The sequence below is a fragment of the Limulus polyphemus genome, unplaced genomic scaffold, assembly GCF_000517525.1.
Source record: "Limulus polyphemus unplaced genomic scaffold, Limulus_polyphemus-2.1.2 Scaffold287, whole genome shotgun sequence".
Taxonomy (NCBI): Eukaryota; Metazoa; Arthropoda; class Merostomata; order Xiphosura; family Limulidae; genus Limulus; species Limulus polyphemus.
In genome coordinates, this window is record NW_013665897.1 from 439,056 (window position 1) to 454,364 (window position 15,309).

The 15,309-nt window shown below is 31.3% G+C and overlaps 1 protein-coding gene across 1 annotated transcript in view; it reads left to right on the forward strand.

The window, feature by feature from the left end:
• LOC106457054 (NEDD8-activating enzyme E1 regulatory subunit-like) overlaps positions 1-15,309 on the forward strand; it is a 36,364-nt gene that overhangs the window by 2,462 nt on the left and 18,593 nt on the right. The window contains 5 exon segments of the mRNA XM_022382877.1: positions 611-714; positions 2,075-2,135; positions 5,897-5,927; positions 7,456-7,527; positions 10,895-10,974. Of these exon segments, the coding sequence (XP_022238585.1) occupies positions 611-714; positions 2,075-2,135; positions 5,897-5,927; positions 7,456-7,527; positions 10,895-10,974 (348 nt within the window).

Consider the following 15,309-nt stretch of genomic DNA (forward strand, 5'->3'; position numbering starts at 1 on the left):
TAATATATATATATATATATATATTATTTTCTGTATGTGAGGCAGAGAAGGTTTGTTCTACCTAATTCCATAATCTCTTACAACATTAAGTAGCACTATAACAGCTGTTTGTAAAAGAAAAGAAAAACATTGTAGATAATAAAGAACTATTTAAATGAATTGCAGTTAATGTACAATATTTAAGCCAGGAATGGATATCATTAATAACTAGTTAATTCAGTAAACTGAGAAGAAAAACAATTCAGTAGAATGAGAAAAGGCTTGCTGTGATAATAGCATGAGTTCTATCATACTTTATTTATTAAGGTTCTCAGTTGATAAGAGACTCATTGGTATTGCAGGTGAATAAACACAAGCTTATTTATTAGTATGCATGTGCTAATATGTTGATATAAAACCTGGCAAATACTAATGCTAGGATTGGCAAGATTAATGTAGACATTCCTTGCTATAAACGTAGCAAAAAAATATGAACCAGATAAAATATTTTATATTTTTTTAGCCCCAAAAAAGTTTGCTAAATCCTTTGTATAAGAATTAACATTTGCAGAATTATACAAATATCTGTGTGAAACAAATGTTTCAAAAGTAAATTTCTTTTGCAAAATAGGTTATGGGGTGATCATGGGCAGGGTGCTCTAGAAGGTGCCCATGTATGTCTTATTAATGCAACTGCTACTGGTACTGAAGTACTGAAAAGCATAGTTTTACCTGGTAAGTAATACATTTTCTTGTTATATCTTATAGGAATTAAAACTGTTTTGTATTTTCATATTTAAAGAGAGTACAACTTGATCACTGTAAATGCGATCAGTTTTTAATTTCTTGAATAACTGTAAGACAATGGAAAACATACATTCATATTTCTATAATGTTGATTTTAGTTTAGTTTAGAGGATGGGACAGTCTAGATGGACCAGTAGGTCCCTCGTTGTCCCTAAACATATGTTACACTGTTGATACAATATATGGAGTTTACTGTTAATTTGAAAAATAAAAGTATGCAGTTTTATAATATTCAGTTACATTTTGTGGATACATGTGCATTTTCTTCATTAAAGACATGTTCAATAAATATTTCTATCTATCAGTCAGGGATCAAAATATTACATTCCCAAAGAATTTCAACCTTTTAGTTGGCTTTCCCATTTGATAGTGCATGGTCTGTTCGTATTCCTTTAGTTATGACCGAATAAATTGAACATAATGCATTGATTAAATAAAAAAACACAATTCATGAGGTATTGCAGCTTTGCATAAGGGAATGTAATCTTCTTGATAGCTTTCCCTCGAGTGAATGTAATTTTTATTTCATTATTTCTATCCTTGGGCATTGGCATTTTTTTGGCAGTTAAAAATAACATCGAACCATGAAATGCATAGTCCATCCATATTCCTTTCGTTATGACCAATGAAAGTGAACATAATTCATGGATTAAATAAATAAAAAATCATGAGTGAATGTAATTTTATTGCATTATTTCTATCCCTGGGCATTTTCATTTTTTTGGCGGTTAGAAACAATATAACTTAAATACAACATTAAACCATTTGGTTCTTTGAGTCTTTTTCTACACACAAAATCTTGGGAAAACTAAATGTTTAAACCCACAAATATTTTTATATAATGTTACTCCATAGCAACTTGACTTTTGACAATCACAGGTAGCTTTTAAATTTCATTGATTTTGTTTCATTATGCATGTTATAATAAATAAAGTTTAATATTTTAACTTCTTTACAGTGGAAATGTTTTTAAGCAATTAAAAATGTGACTTTTCAGCCCTCAGGAGCAGGCCATTTTTAATCATACAGTGCCTGAAGATGGTTCACTCCTGTAGACTGAAATGTCACAGTTTTAATTGCTTAAAAACCATTCCCAATGTAAAACTTTTCACCCAGTTAGACCTTATCTCTTAATACTGAAAAAGAAAACTTGATTAATTTAAGTTCATTATAAATCATAATCTGATAAATATGTAAATATGCTTTGGTGATTTAGATGTTGTGAAAAATCCCACATTTGACTCATTTTTTTCTAATATTTCACTCTTTTTTTTTTTATTTTACCTAGGAATTGGAGCATTTACGATTGTGGATGGAAACAAAGTGACAGGAGAAGATATTGGTAATAAGTAAGTCACTATTTTTGTCTTTATTTGATAAGTTGAACGTACAGTTGTCTACATACATATTACATTCAATAAAACCAAAGAAAATCAGATAAAAGATGAGAGCCAAGAATGAAACAAGCAAGTTATAATTGCAGCAAAACTAATCAGTTCATGATACTAAAGGAAGGATCTTAAAAATCAGGAATTTGATCAACGTATGATCTCATTAAAGCCATAGCTAATGTAAAAAATTAATTATCAGCAATGTTCTTATATAGTTGTCTAATTCTAAAGCATTCTTTTCATTAACACAGAAAACTGTGCCCTCCATGCATTTTAGCCACCAGAACAAACATTTTACCCGGAAAATACCTAATCCTAATCATATGAAAACTAGTCGGATACCAGTAAGTTATTTCCACTCAGTAGTAAAGGATTATACATAAAAATGTTAAACCTTTATACATGCATACATATATATACAAACATTACACTAACCAAAATGGAAACATTTTAACATACCCAGATTTTATCTCCTAACAAGTGAACCAGTTCTTTTAACATAATATCAAATGAACACATTTCTCTGTAAATGTTTAATCTTTTTTATTTATGACTGGTAGTACACAAGTTTCTAACATGCAAAAAACAAGACAGTATGAACCGTGATGCCACACAGTTTAAGTTTGCTCTGTGTGCAATGTGGTCTTTATTTTTACAGCAAAAGCTAATCTAAAACTGCTAATAAAAAGTTATAAATGTTTGAATGGAAAAGTAAAAGAAAACAGTAAATGATATAATTATAAATGAAAGATGAAAACAATGTTAACCCCAAAACTTTTTGCGGCCATTGCGTATACTATAGCACAGGCCTGCAAAGTTCAGGCTACTGTATGTATTCTCAATATTCTACATGAGGTACTGAAATAACTTCAAACAAATGTCTCTCCATTTTTTAACTTTTCAACACTTAGTAATGAGCACCAATTTAGTGGTCATGAAATCAATATCAAAGTTTAAAGCTTCCAGCTGTTTCTTTGATTGGATACTAGTAACTTATTGATAATGGTAACTGGTAATGAAACAAAGTAATCTTTATCGTTCCACCCTGGCTGACTGTCAGTACCACGATACCTACGCTGCACGGGTAATATTTGTACATGATGATGATGGCACGTAGGTTGTACGTACATGTATGGACGTTATGGCACCTACAACCGCCTGACATTATAACACACACTGAGGGATTACAAGACTGCTGAGTATGCCTGATCTATCAGAAAAGCTAGCACAATCGATGGGCAGAGCTTACCTCATATATTTCAGTTACAAAACTTTGATAATTCTCCATTAGGATTAATGTGTGATTTTCTTACTTAAATTGTAATAGAGTGAAACGAGGACTCTACAGCAACGATCACCGCATCCTAATACCTCAAACTATGACAAGCAGCAGCTAGCTACAGTTGAAATAAGTTAAACTAGTTATACAAAGATGTAAAAACTTTTGAAAGGTCATACTTATATTGATACAATAAGTTACAGTATTTATTATTACAAATCACACAGTCGTCAGGTTTGAAAGTTTACTGTGAGTGATAGGCCTCATTTCTGTTTAGAGTGTCGATCATGCCACGCCACAAAATGATGGTAACCATGATCCGAATGCATGTTGTGGATCAGCTGATGATCATTTAACAATGAAAAATTTTAAATGGAGTATTCAAAATTTGCTGCTTACTTGTAATTGATTCTTAGTCTCCTATATTCGTTATTGTCAATGGAAGAGGGAAAAGTTAGTATGGTATAAATAAATTTTGAGAGTATAATGAAAGGTTGAATAACTTGATTTATAAGGTAATCGAGGATTTTTGTACACTGTTAAACTGGAAGATCATTGACTTACTAATCAACATTGCTGGCCCGCCACTATAATTTAATCTCAGTCTTTATCACTATGATTGCTTCCACTTTTGCATTCACTCTCTGTATTGTGACTTTTTTTGCTTGTTTCTGATTTTTCCTTACTGTTTCCTCTTTAAAATAATAGTTTGTCTATAGCTCTGTTTACTTTACTTTGATTTAAACTTTGCATGACTTTTTTTTAAGAACCGGGTACCTGGAGAAAACACTACTTAAAAATAATATCAATATAATGGTATGACAACATATAAAGTAGATAAATTATAGTTTAGAGTGAACTATCTTTTAAGAATAATACTATTTGTCTTGATTTTTGCCTTAAAATGAATTGTTTATGGTTATCATAAAGGAACAATGCCTAAATTGTTTTAAGTTTTTGAAACAAATTCATCCCATTATCCAGATTTGTTAATATGAGAGTTGTATTTATATTCATTTCATGTGTTATTTTGGTATGCAGACATACTATGTACCTTGCCTCTTCTTATCTTGATGTAAAATTTTTCAAAACTATTTGTTAATTCTAGGCATATGCAGTTTTCACATAACACACGGCCAAGAAAGTTATTAAGTTGATTGTATTCTAACTACCTTTGTTCTTTATCATTCACTTGGAGGTAACATCCGGTTTGCACGTACAGGGTACAGCTGTAAATCTGCACCTTGTGCACAAAGAACAACTGTAGTGTCCTCGAGCGGTAGGTCAAATGATATCTCAAGGTTACAACCTCCCTTTCGTTTTAAATGGAAGTACTAGACACATGTATAGAGCTAGTTGCTCTTGGTAAGTCTGACATTGCAGATCCAACTAAGTCATGTGAGATTTAGGCAGTCTGGAACATCATCATTCAGTAAGTTTAGAAATAAGTCTTTAGGGAGTAGAGCCAACCTGTTCAATTCACAGATCCAATAAAGACAATTGTTTAGTGGTTTGTGCAAATACACATACTGTGTTTGTGATATTAAGAAAGATTGTTTTCATTATGTATCACACTTTCTGTCCAATCTATTTATTTCTTAGCACACTCAGTTACTTTTAGCAGGACTCAATATTACTTTACAATTTATTTTGCCAAGCCTCCTATTGTATAGTGGACCTACCTAATTTATTCTTTTGGGAAATCAATGTACCTGAGATTTCCATATTGTATGTGAGTGTTATCACTAGTTTATTGAAGTCTACACTGTGTCGTATTCTTTCATACTTCTGTGCTAAGTTTCTTTTCTCCATCTATCATATTCTTATTGGTTAATTCTATTACTTCTTTATCATGTTAATCAGCAAATTGCTTCTCGTAACCTCTTGAATTTTATGACCTAAAAAAGGTACACTTTAACAGAGTTGCAGTATAGTTGTGGTCAATGTGCACTAAATAATTTGGTCAGGACTCAAAAATTGGGAAAAAGAGAGACCTCTATCCAATTATTTTCTCCTCCCTACTGGTCATGATAATTATTTTACAAAGTTTCCAATGGATATAGAGCACATGTTTGTAACACCATAATAACATTTACTGTATCTCTGCGTGATTGTGATACTTTTAGCTGACAGAATGGGGGTACAAAAGACGAGTATTACCAATATCAAGGTTTATGAAAGTTATGTACCAGGAAAATTGTAAGTTTATTTATGTGACTGTGAAGTTGTTTTTTCTTGATATGTTGGTAGTTAAGAATTTTCTGCCCACAATTGTTACACTGTTAGTGAAATAGGGGTTTAATATGTTGTGAAAGTAATTGAACTAGTAATTAACATATAATGATGTGGCTCTGATAAGCTAGCTAATCATATATTATTAAATTAAAAGTTCTTATTGAGAAATGAAATTACTTTAATAAAATGTTACTTTTCATTACAGCTTCTTTTTCGACAGTGAAAGTATTGGAAAGGTATGTATGAAATAATAGACATTGTTAACAAAGTTTATTTTCAGGTTGATTTTGGACAAAAAAATTAAAAATTTTACACATAGAAACAAGCCAACCATTTGTTTCATAATAGGCCTAATCACAATTAAGTAATTGAAATGTCATAAAATATCAAAATAGAAAAGCAAAGTCATGTAAAGTTGGATGCTTGAGTATTGGAAATGGGATTGTTACTTTAGAATAAATATGTAATTAGCTTCTTTTCTTTTTTTTTTTTTTTTTTTAGTTGTTTAACAGTGGTTACTCTCTAACCCTGGTTCCATCAAAATATTCAGTGGGGTGGAATTTAAGAAAAGAAAAAAAATATTCTCCAAGAGATAAAATGCTCACAAAATCCACTTGATTTCTCTTCATCCCAAAAATACACACAAAAAGAGTAGAATATAACTTTTAAGATTTTTGCTTTTATTCAGCAGTGGACACAAAGCATACAATGCTATTGACAGCACAGCTTATGTATATATAGTGTTAAAAATTACAAAAAGCATTGACATATATATATATATACACACACACACACATACGTATACACAATGAGTACAATGTTATTGTATAAGTACAATAAATGTACTTGTCTACCCTACAGTATACTCCTCTTTAAAATGTTATATAAAAATTAATAACAGTTTAAAGCTTTTTATAATTTTTTATTATTTTATGAATTCTTTTTGAAGCTGGCAGTCATACTTTACTGGGCATCTACTATAAACAGAAACAATGTAATAATATTTTAGCATTAACTTAAATACATTTGTTACTTTGTGTGTGTGTGGATGAGGGTTTATGCTTTAAAGGGATATATGTGTATGTAGTTTTGGTTTGAAGGTTGGAGGAATATATATATTTAAATGTTTGTATGTATGTGCTAGCCTTTGGCAGTTCAGATTTTTTTTTAGGAAGTTATATGACTCCTTATAATGCTATCTTGAGTGTTTTTCTAGCAAAAGAATGAATGATGAGAAGAAGAAAAATACTCGTCCAATGAGCAAACTGTAATGGTAAAACTTGTTGCCCTCAGACAAGTATTATTGTCCTGATGTGTTGAGATGAGTTCCATACCCCCTAATACCATAGAGGCGTATGTGACCAATATAATTTATATCTGCATCTCTCAATTGAATTGATAATTATAAAGTCGTGGAAAAACATATTCCAAATTAAAAAAAGAAATTGAACTTATGCAAAACTATGGGAATGTAATATCTTTATGTTGGTGATCAAAGTGTTAAGAAATTGTAATCTCAACTTTCAATTTGATGGTAATTTTAATTTGTACAGTTTAAAGAGGAGTTTACTATATGTTAGACATTTATTTAAGGTGATTTTCTAATTTTTATGAACATCTCCTTATATATAATGAATACATTTATTCCTTATGCTTCAATTATGAAACAGTGAATTGGACACCATTTTTATCAGAAGTTAGTAAGTTTAGGTATTCTGTTGATAAATGTAGAAAACAAAAATTTTCAATTGTAATATTTTTCAGCCAAGAGCTCAAATTGCCACACAGTTGTTATTGGAGTTGAACTCAGATGTGAGAGGAGACTTTGTGGATGAGGTAAGCAAATTTCATTACATCTTGATATTGATATATGATATGAAATATGTTGGCTCAAGTAACGTAAAGTAACAAAACCCTTATCATGACATAATCAGTGTTAAGACAAAGTAAGATAAATATTTCATGGGTATTACTGATCTTATAGGTCTCTGGTAGAATGCTTCATAATTCTTTGTTTGAATAATTGGCCAAGTGCCTGGGGCTAGGAAGTTTTTTGGTTATGTTTTGACAGGTGGTAAAATAAGAGTACTTCCTGCATAGACAATCAACAAACTTCCCCTAACATCACAATGCTAAACATTTAATAGTTTTTTTTTACACTTGATATTATCTTATTTTAGTCTAATAAGATTCTATGAAACTTTAACAAAGAAAAAATTATTAAATTATTTTTTATACCAAAGGCTGTTAAAATACTATGATCTCAAATGCTTATTTTATTAAACAGCTGCTTCCACACCAAAGATGAATATTCTAGCAAAAACAAAGCAAATATTTTCTGTTCTAAAAGTGTACTCTAATTGTTTTACATTTTCTGACTAGTTGACAACAATAACTGTGTAGCTTTAAGAACAAATCCCAATAGTTGATGTATATCTTTTTCTTTTCCATTTTTCTTTTTTTTTTTTTCTTTGTACTTTTACTTCCCAATTTTTGCCCTATTTTCTCTTTCTCCTTTTCTGTGACTCAAAATTCTTCATGAATTTTCAAAATCTTAAAATTATTCCCATAATGTTTGAACACTTATTCGAAAGAATATTAAACTCTGTTTGTGGAGGCTTGAGAGATGATAAAATTATACACCAATCCTATTGGTTAGTTATGTCTCTGGCTACTAAAATCTTTACTGTGGTAGTAGCCTGAAAGTCAGTATTTTTTGCTGTTTGGTTGTTGCATATTGTAGATTAAATATATTATGACTGTGAGTTTTTGCATGTTGAATATAACCACCAAATTCAAGGCCTGGATTTCTTGTATTTTCTGAATTTTCATTAACATTATAACAGCACACTGTGATCTTCAAAGTCTGAGTTGTTCTCAAACTAAAGTGTTATATAAACAGTGTAAATTCATTCCATTATTTTATAGTTCACAGTAATCTGTATATGTGAATTGAATCTGAATACATTAGTAATTTTCCATTTACGATTATTTGACATGTACTAGTGTGGTCTTTATAAAAGTTCTCCTTTCAGTAAGGTCTTACAGTATGGGTTTTATTCATTTCAAAGAAATAGCCTAGTACACATAAGGGCAATTAGAAAGTACTTTTAGCATCTAGTGGAGTTTTTCATTTGCCTGACAATCAAACTAGGAAAAGTTATATTAAGGTCTGTATGAAAATAGTGTTATACGATATTGCATAGTATGCATTACATAAAGATGCAAATTTATATTTTAGTATTTGCTTTGCATGTATTAAAGTTACTACTTTCTCTCATATATTTTCTTGTATATCAACAAGTTCTACAAGGATTAGTGTTTCACATTAAAACAATTTTGAATGCATGAATCAACAAGTGATGTTAATACCACAACCAGTATAAAGTTGCTGTGGATTGGCATGTACCAATACCACTGTCTGACATATCTGGCATTTTATAGGTAGTTGATTGCCTTCAGGAAAGGTATGTAAAAGCCTTTTTTAATACGAAATATTTATACGTTCAGATAATAAAGATTTGTTCAGATCAACAATGTAGAATTTCCATGATAGAGCTATTCTTTATACTTAATTGCCTATTAAACCAAAGGAATATGGATCAGTTTGGCCAACAGCCATGGTAAGCAAGGTACAGTGTCTTGTAATAGGTGAGAATCCTCAAATACAGAGGTCAGTGGCATGAGCTATCCATATGTTGAACACAACAGTATACAACATAATCAAGAAGGATCTCTTTCTGGAAACAAGGTTAACAAGGTATATGGGTTCACCAAGATAATGCTTCCAGTCATACCACCAATTCAATTGTCACATACCTCAAAAAGTAGGAGTATGAAACAGGTATTCGTGCTATTCCATATGAAAATATATGAGTCAAGTTGCCAGACACAGCACCTATGCCTTTCTGTGCAATTGGACTGTTGAAACAGGTGCTTGGAAACCATCATCCTTGTACAGTAAGTGAAAACAATCAGAGAGAAGTGGTGTGCTTTGGACACGAAAGCCTTACAATGGAGTCTTTTGAATAGAAACTACACTACTAGGCTATTCTCAAAATGCATGGTCATCAGATAGAGTATGACTGGACGTGGAAAAATGGACTGCAACTGGTAAGACTCCAAAATCAGTTTAATATAACTTACACAAACTTCTGTTGTCAGCAAATTTCATAACTTATAAAACAGATTTATAAAAAATAAAAATACCCATTACCAACATTTAAAATAAAACAAAAATATAAGAATTTTTGATGGAACTATATTTACAATTGTGTTTGAACTTGAAGTGTCCAAGTTAAAGTAAAAGCCATTCATATTAAAGCATAAAAATTAAGAATCAGCAAATAGTACCTTTACAACAGGATAAATGTCAAGTAGCTATAAGCTCTGTTCATTGATGCTTGTAATAACACTTAACTTAAAGTTTATATTTATGGTGTTTCTATAATAATAAACAAACTTGGAAATAGAGATTTCAAGTTGTTCAGTCAAATTTAGCCATTACGTTAAAAGTTATTCATCTGTCTTGTAAAATTATCAGCCACAAAATTCAAGTCATATGTATTAATGTAAGAATGTTTTCTTAACACTCTCATAATCAAATGTCAGTCCAATATTATTACCTTGCAAATGAAGCAGCATTTTTCTTTGCCTTTTTCATAATTTGTTCATTCATGTATCAAGAATGTCTTCTTTGTTTTTATGGTTATCCTTTAACCAAACTTTGATTGATGACAGTGACATCTTGAATGTCAAATACTGTGTGATTATATATCCTTTAACCAATCTTTGATTGATGACAGTGACATCTTGAATGTCAAATAGAGTGTGATTATATATCCTTTAACCAATCTTTGATTGATGACAGTGACATCTTGAATGTCAAATAGTGTGATTATATATATCCTTTAACCAAACTTTGATTGATGACAGTGACATCTTGAATGTCAAATAATGTGTGATTATATAACCTTTAACCAAACTTTGATTGATGACAGTGACATCTTGAATGTCAAATAGAGTGTGATTATATCATCCAACAGAAGTTATCATGTAAATTTGTTAGCTTCATACAGTGGTTGTGCTGTTCTCATTCTTAGCACAGAAAATAACATGGTATAATATGTATAAGGTTAAAGTTGAAATATAGATGTAGGTAGTCTAGTTTTTACAATCTGACATTTTCTGCTTCTCTTCATAGACTCCAGAACACCTTTTAGAAGAAAATCCCCAGTTTTTCAACAGTTTCTCTGTTGTAGTAGCAACTGGTTTAGCTGAAAAGTAAGTAACTTGAAAAGTTGATACCTATAAGTGTAAAGTTTAGAAGACTATTTTAATATTAAAAAAAAGAAACTTAAAAAGAAAACTGCAGTTTTTATCCTCATTTTGTGTGATTAATTCTACATTAAGAGACTAGGACATTTCTTCATGAACATAATTTCTACAAGCTTTTGGCTCTTTTGCTGGAGGGAGCTCTTGATGGGCAAGATGTTTGTGTTACAAATAGAATATAAAAGTGTACATTAAAATTTGTTTAAACTATCACCTAGCAATGACAGTGACATGTACCTTAATGTTTAGAAAATTAGTTACTGGAGAAATATAGAACTGTGCATATTAAATTGGAGACCATTCAATCCTCACCATGTACTTCAGCTCAAAACATGCCGAGTTTCTTTTACTGCAAATACTTCAGAATGTCATAATGCATATAAAGCAAATTTATGGATTATTTCTTTAATTTTTTGTGATGATTTTTCTTAAATCAAACAGAGTAAACGATTATTTCCCCACTAAGAGAGATATACTTGCATTATTACCTTCCCAAATGGAAGGAAACACATCTAGTGGCTTAAGATTTATCAGTGTACAGGTTGTACATGTTAAATGAACAATATATATTTCAGTTGATAACACCAAGACAGCCCCTTAATCAAGGAGCAAACTTGAATAGTTTAATATTTGCTAAGTTATTTAGTATATTGAAGTGGTGAAGACATGCAGTTCACCAAGTCATCAGAAGTCCAAGTCTTGAAATCTATGGTTGAAGCTGATGAAGAATGCTTTCTTCAAACTTTCTCCGTGAGAAATTAATATCAAGCATCATGAATTATTACCAAATTTTCCTCTTTGGCTGCCTCTGCTGTTTTTCTTGATCAGGATACTCCAACACACACACACACTCAACAGTATTGATTTCTGAGCTTATAGGAGGCTTCCTTACTATTAAGATACTGTTCTACTGCAATTCCTGCATGTTTACAGCTTCTTTTGTTTGATACATATATTGGCACGTGCACAAATATAATTACTTGTGTTATTTGTTGCACACTGAAAGATCACATTCAGTCAAATGTCACATTACAATTTCAAATACTCTCAAGGAAAGTGTAAGTGTGTTAGCAGCATAGTAATAAAAACTTTTATTTCGTGTGATCGTTCATGAAGCAGACAGAGAAGATGGCAGCCAAAGGCAATAAAATAACATTGAAATTTTGGGATAGAAAGTTGTAGAAGAAAGAGGGAGAACATATGTGACAATTCTGATGATTCATTTGCATGTGTTACTCACTACACAAGTTTGTTTGTTTTGTACGAAAAGGTTTGTCTTTTAATTCGCTGTTATGCTGGAAAATAATTTTTTTTTCTCCACTAAACAATGTCCAGAAGGAACAGCATGGTGAATGAGTATTTGCTTATATCAAGCAGTAGCCAGGACTCCATCAATATGGTACAGACCACCGACTCCAATTGAGATTGAAATAACCCTATACTTGGATATTACCTCCACCTTGCTTAACTGAAGCCTGCAGACACTTTTCCTTAATCTCTTGTCAATCCTTCTCTATGTCAATGGCAATTATTTTGGTGTAAAGTTAATAGTTTAAAGAAAACTATTAATCACCAAGGGTGTTCGAAGATTAGCAATCCTCCTTCACCCTGCTCAAGGTTAGAGGTTAGAAGTTTGCTGAGAGGTAATCGTTTTAATGAACCATATGGGTGAGGAAAAAAAAATTATTATTAATAATAATAACATACACACAGATGGTGATGATGCAAGTGGGTGGAAGTGAAGGCAAGTCAAAGGCGTAACAGAGGCTGGTTGTTCTTGTAGAAGGAACAAGTCGACAGTAATTGTTGACAATTACTGCACTGAAGCCTGCAGACAATTTTCCTTAATCTCTTGTTAATCCCACAATGAATGTACTGGAATTTATCATCTCCAAACATCACAAACTTTGACTCATTAAGCCCAAGTGCTCTTATTCACATAGAGTTGCCCAATTTTGATAGGTTTTTACAAACTTAGTCTTTTCTGTTTGTTATCTTACTGAAACAAAGGTTTTCTTGCTGCAACTTAGCCAAAGTGCACTTATTCACATAGAGCTGGCCAATTTTGGTAGGTTTTTGCAAATTTAGTCTCTTCTGTTTGCTATCTTTCTAAAACAAAGGTTTTCTTACTGCAATATACCCTTTTTAACTCATTTTAATGCAATCTGTGTCACACTGTGGAAGGTTCAACTTTAATATCAATGGTTTCTTGCATTTCTGCAGCAAAGCACCTGCTAGATTTATGTTTGTCTTTGAAGTAAGTCTAAAATTTAGAAAGTTTATGTGTTCTTCTGGCACTACTCTTGTTGTCAGTTGTACAGTTTCACTGAAAATTTCAAACTTTAGTTTTTGATAATTCCCTTTTGCAGAAATTTCTCATTAACTGTAGCCCTCTTTACATAAAGCTATTATGCTGTGTTTTACTTCATTGGAAACTGTGTATCTTAAAACTGTATTTTGTACTTCAAAATAAAACAGTCATTTTAGAGTCACAGACTAAAAGAACTTTTTGCTGCTATTTACTAAAGCAAATATTAACCCAAACTGTAACAAAAAATTTGTATTAATACTTTTTATAGTAGAAAATTAATATATGTGGAATGCTATTTGATGCTGGACATCAGTGTAATAGCCATAGGATTACAACATCTAAAAGCTAAATGCCCCAATTTTCAGAAACATAACTATTTTCAGTTCTGACGTTCTTATATCTCATTCTGCAGGATTTATTTCACATAAACACCTGATTTGGAAGTTATTTAAAAACAAGGGGCTTTAGATTGGTATTATTACTGTATATCATCCTGGACACTTTTTGAACAAGATGGTCTCTAATTTATGAACAGTAGTGTGTAAGAAACATTTCCAACTGAAATGTTTCATTTGATATAATAATAAATATTGTTGGAATTAAAATGTAAGAGTTAAATCATTAAACTGTTAAAAATGTTATAGATTATTTAGTCTTATTTGTATAAATTATTTATAATTCAATCTTAATAGAAACTCGTGTAACATTTTGTTGTCTTTAATAAAACGATACCATACTGTCTTCAATGACATTTGTCAATTGTTTTTATTTATGCTGACACTTTTGTCAGCTCTTATGGTAATGGCTTGGCTTCTTTAATTATTCTTCTTTCCTTCACATAAAATTCTTGCTTTTTTTATTGTTGTTGTTGTTGTTTTTATATCTGCTTATAAATTATTCCAAGTTTTATGAAATTAAGGTCATTAATTGACATTCCAGAGTTTGTGGAAAAGTATTATTGCAAAGAAAATTTTCACACTTGTGTGCCCCCAGTGGTATGTCTGCGAACTTACTAAACTAGAAACCAAGGTTTCGATACTTGTGCTGGGCAGAGCACAGATAGCCCTTTGCACTTAACTACAAAAACACTTATGTTTATTTTGAAAAACATGAAATAAAGTTTTATAAGTTCAGATGAAATATTTACTTATTCCAGTTTTAACACTTTCATGTTTTAATGTATTCAAGCTTCTGACATATTATATTATGAAGTTGTTTCTGTCATTATGCCTGAAAGAAAGACTGTGTATCATTTCATTTTTTGTCATTAATGTGTTGTAGAATAATGGAATTGTATGTTTGAGTAAGTGATCCTTACTCCTAAAACTTATTTAATGAGAACTATAAATATTTTGATTGAAAGGAACACCATTCTTATTACAAGAAATTGTCAATTTTTTAGATGAAAAAACCCGACCAACTTATATATCAAAACAAAACGTTTATTAAATGAAATAGTCTCCAATCGTATCGATGATGCTTTTCCATCTTACAATCAGGTTGTTAATGCCATGATTAAAGAAATCACTTGGCTTTGAAGCAAACAACATGTCGATGTCCTCTTTAATACCTTCCACATTTGCATATGTTATCCCATTAAGATGGTTTTGCAGCGAACGAAAAAGATGGTAATCTGATGGTGCCATATCTGGAGAATATGGTGGGTGGGGGAGAACTTTCCAACTCAACTCCATAATCTTGTGTTACATGAAACGTGCCACATGTAGACATACATTGTCGTGAAGAAGAAGAAATCTGTCCAAAAATGGTTCACGTGCATTATGCATCAGAAGAGACGAAGCAACGTTCACACGTTGGAAACAATGATCATTGAAGAGTTCGTGAGGCACCCAAACAACTTCTTTATGGAGTTTTTCCATATTCCTTAGATGTTTATGTATTGTTTCATGAGAGACATGCACTTTCAGGGCCATTTCACAAATGTGATGCTTTGGGTTACACTCAACAAGCAT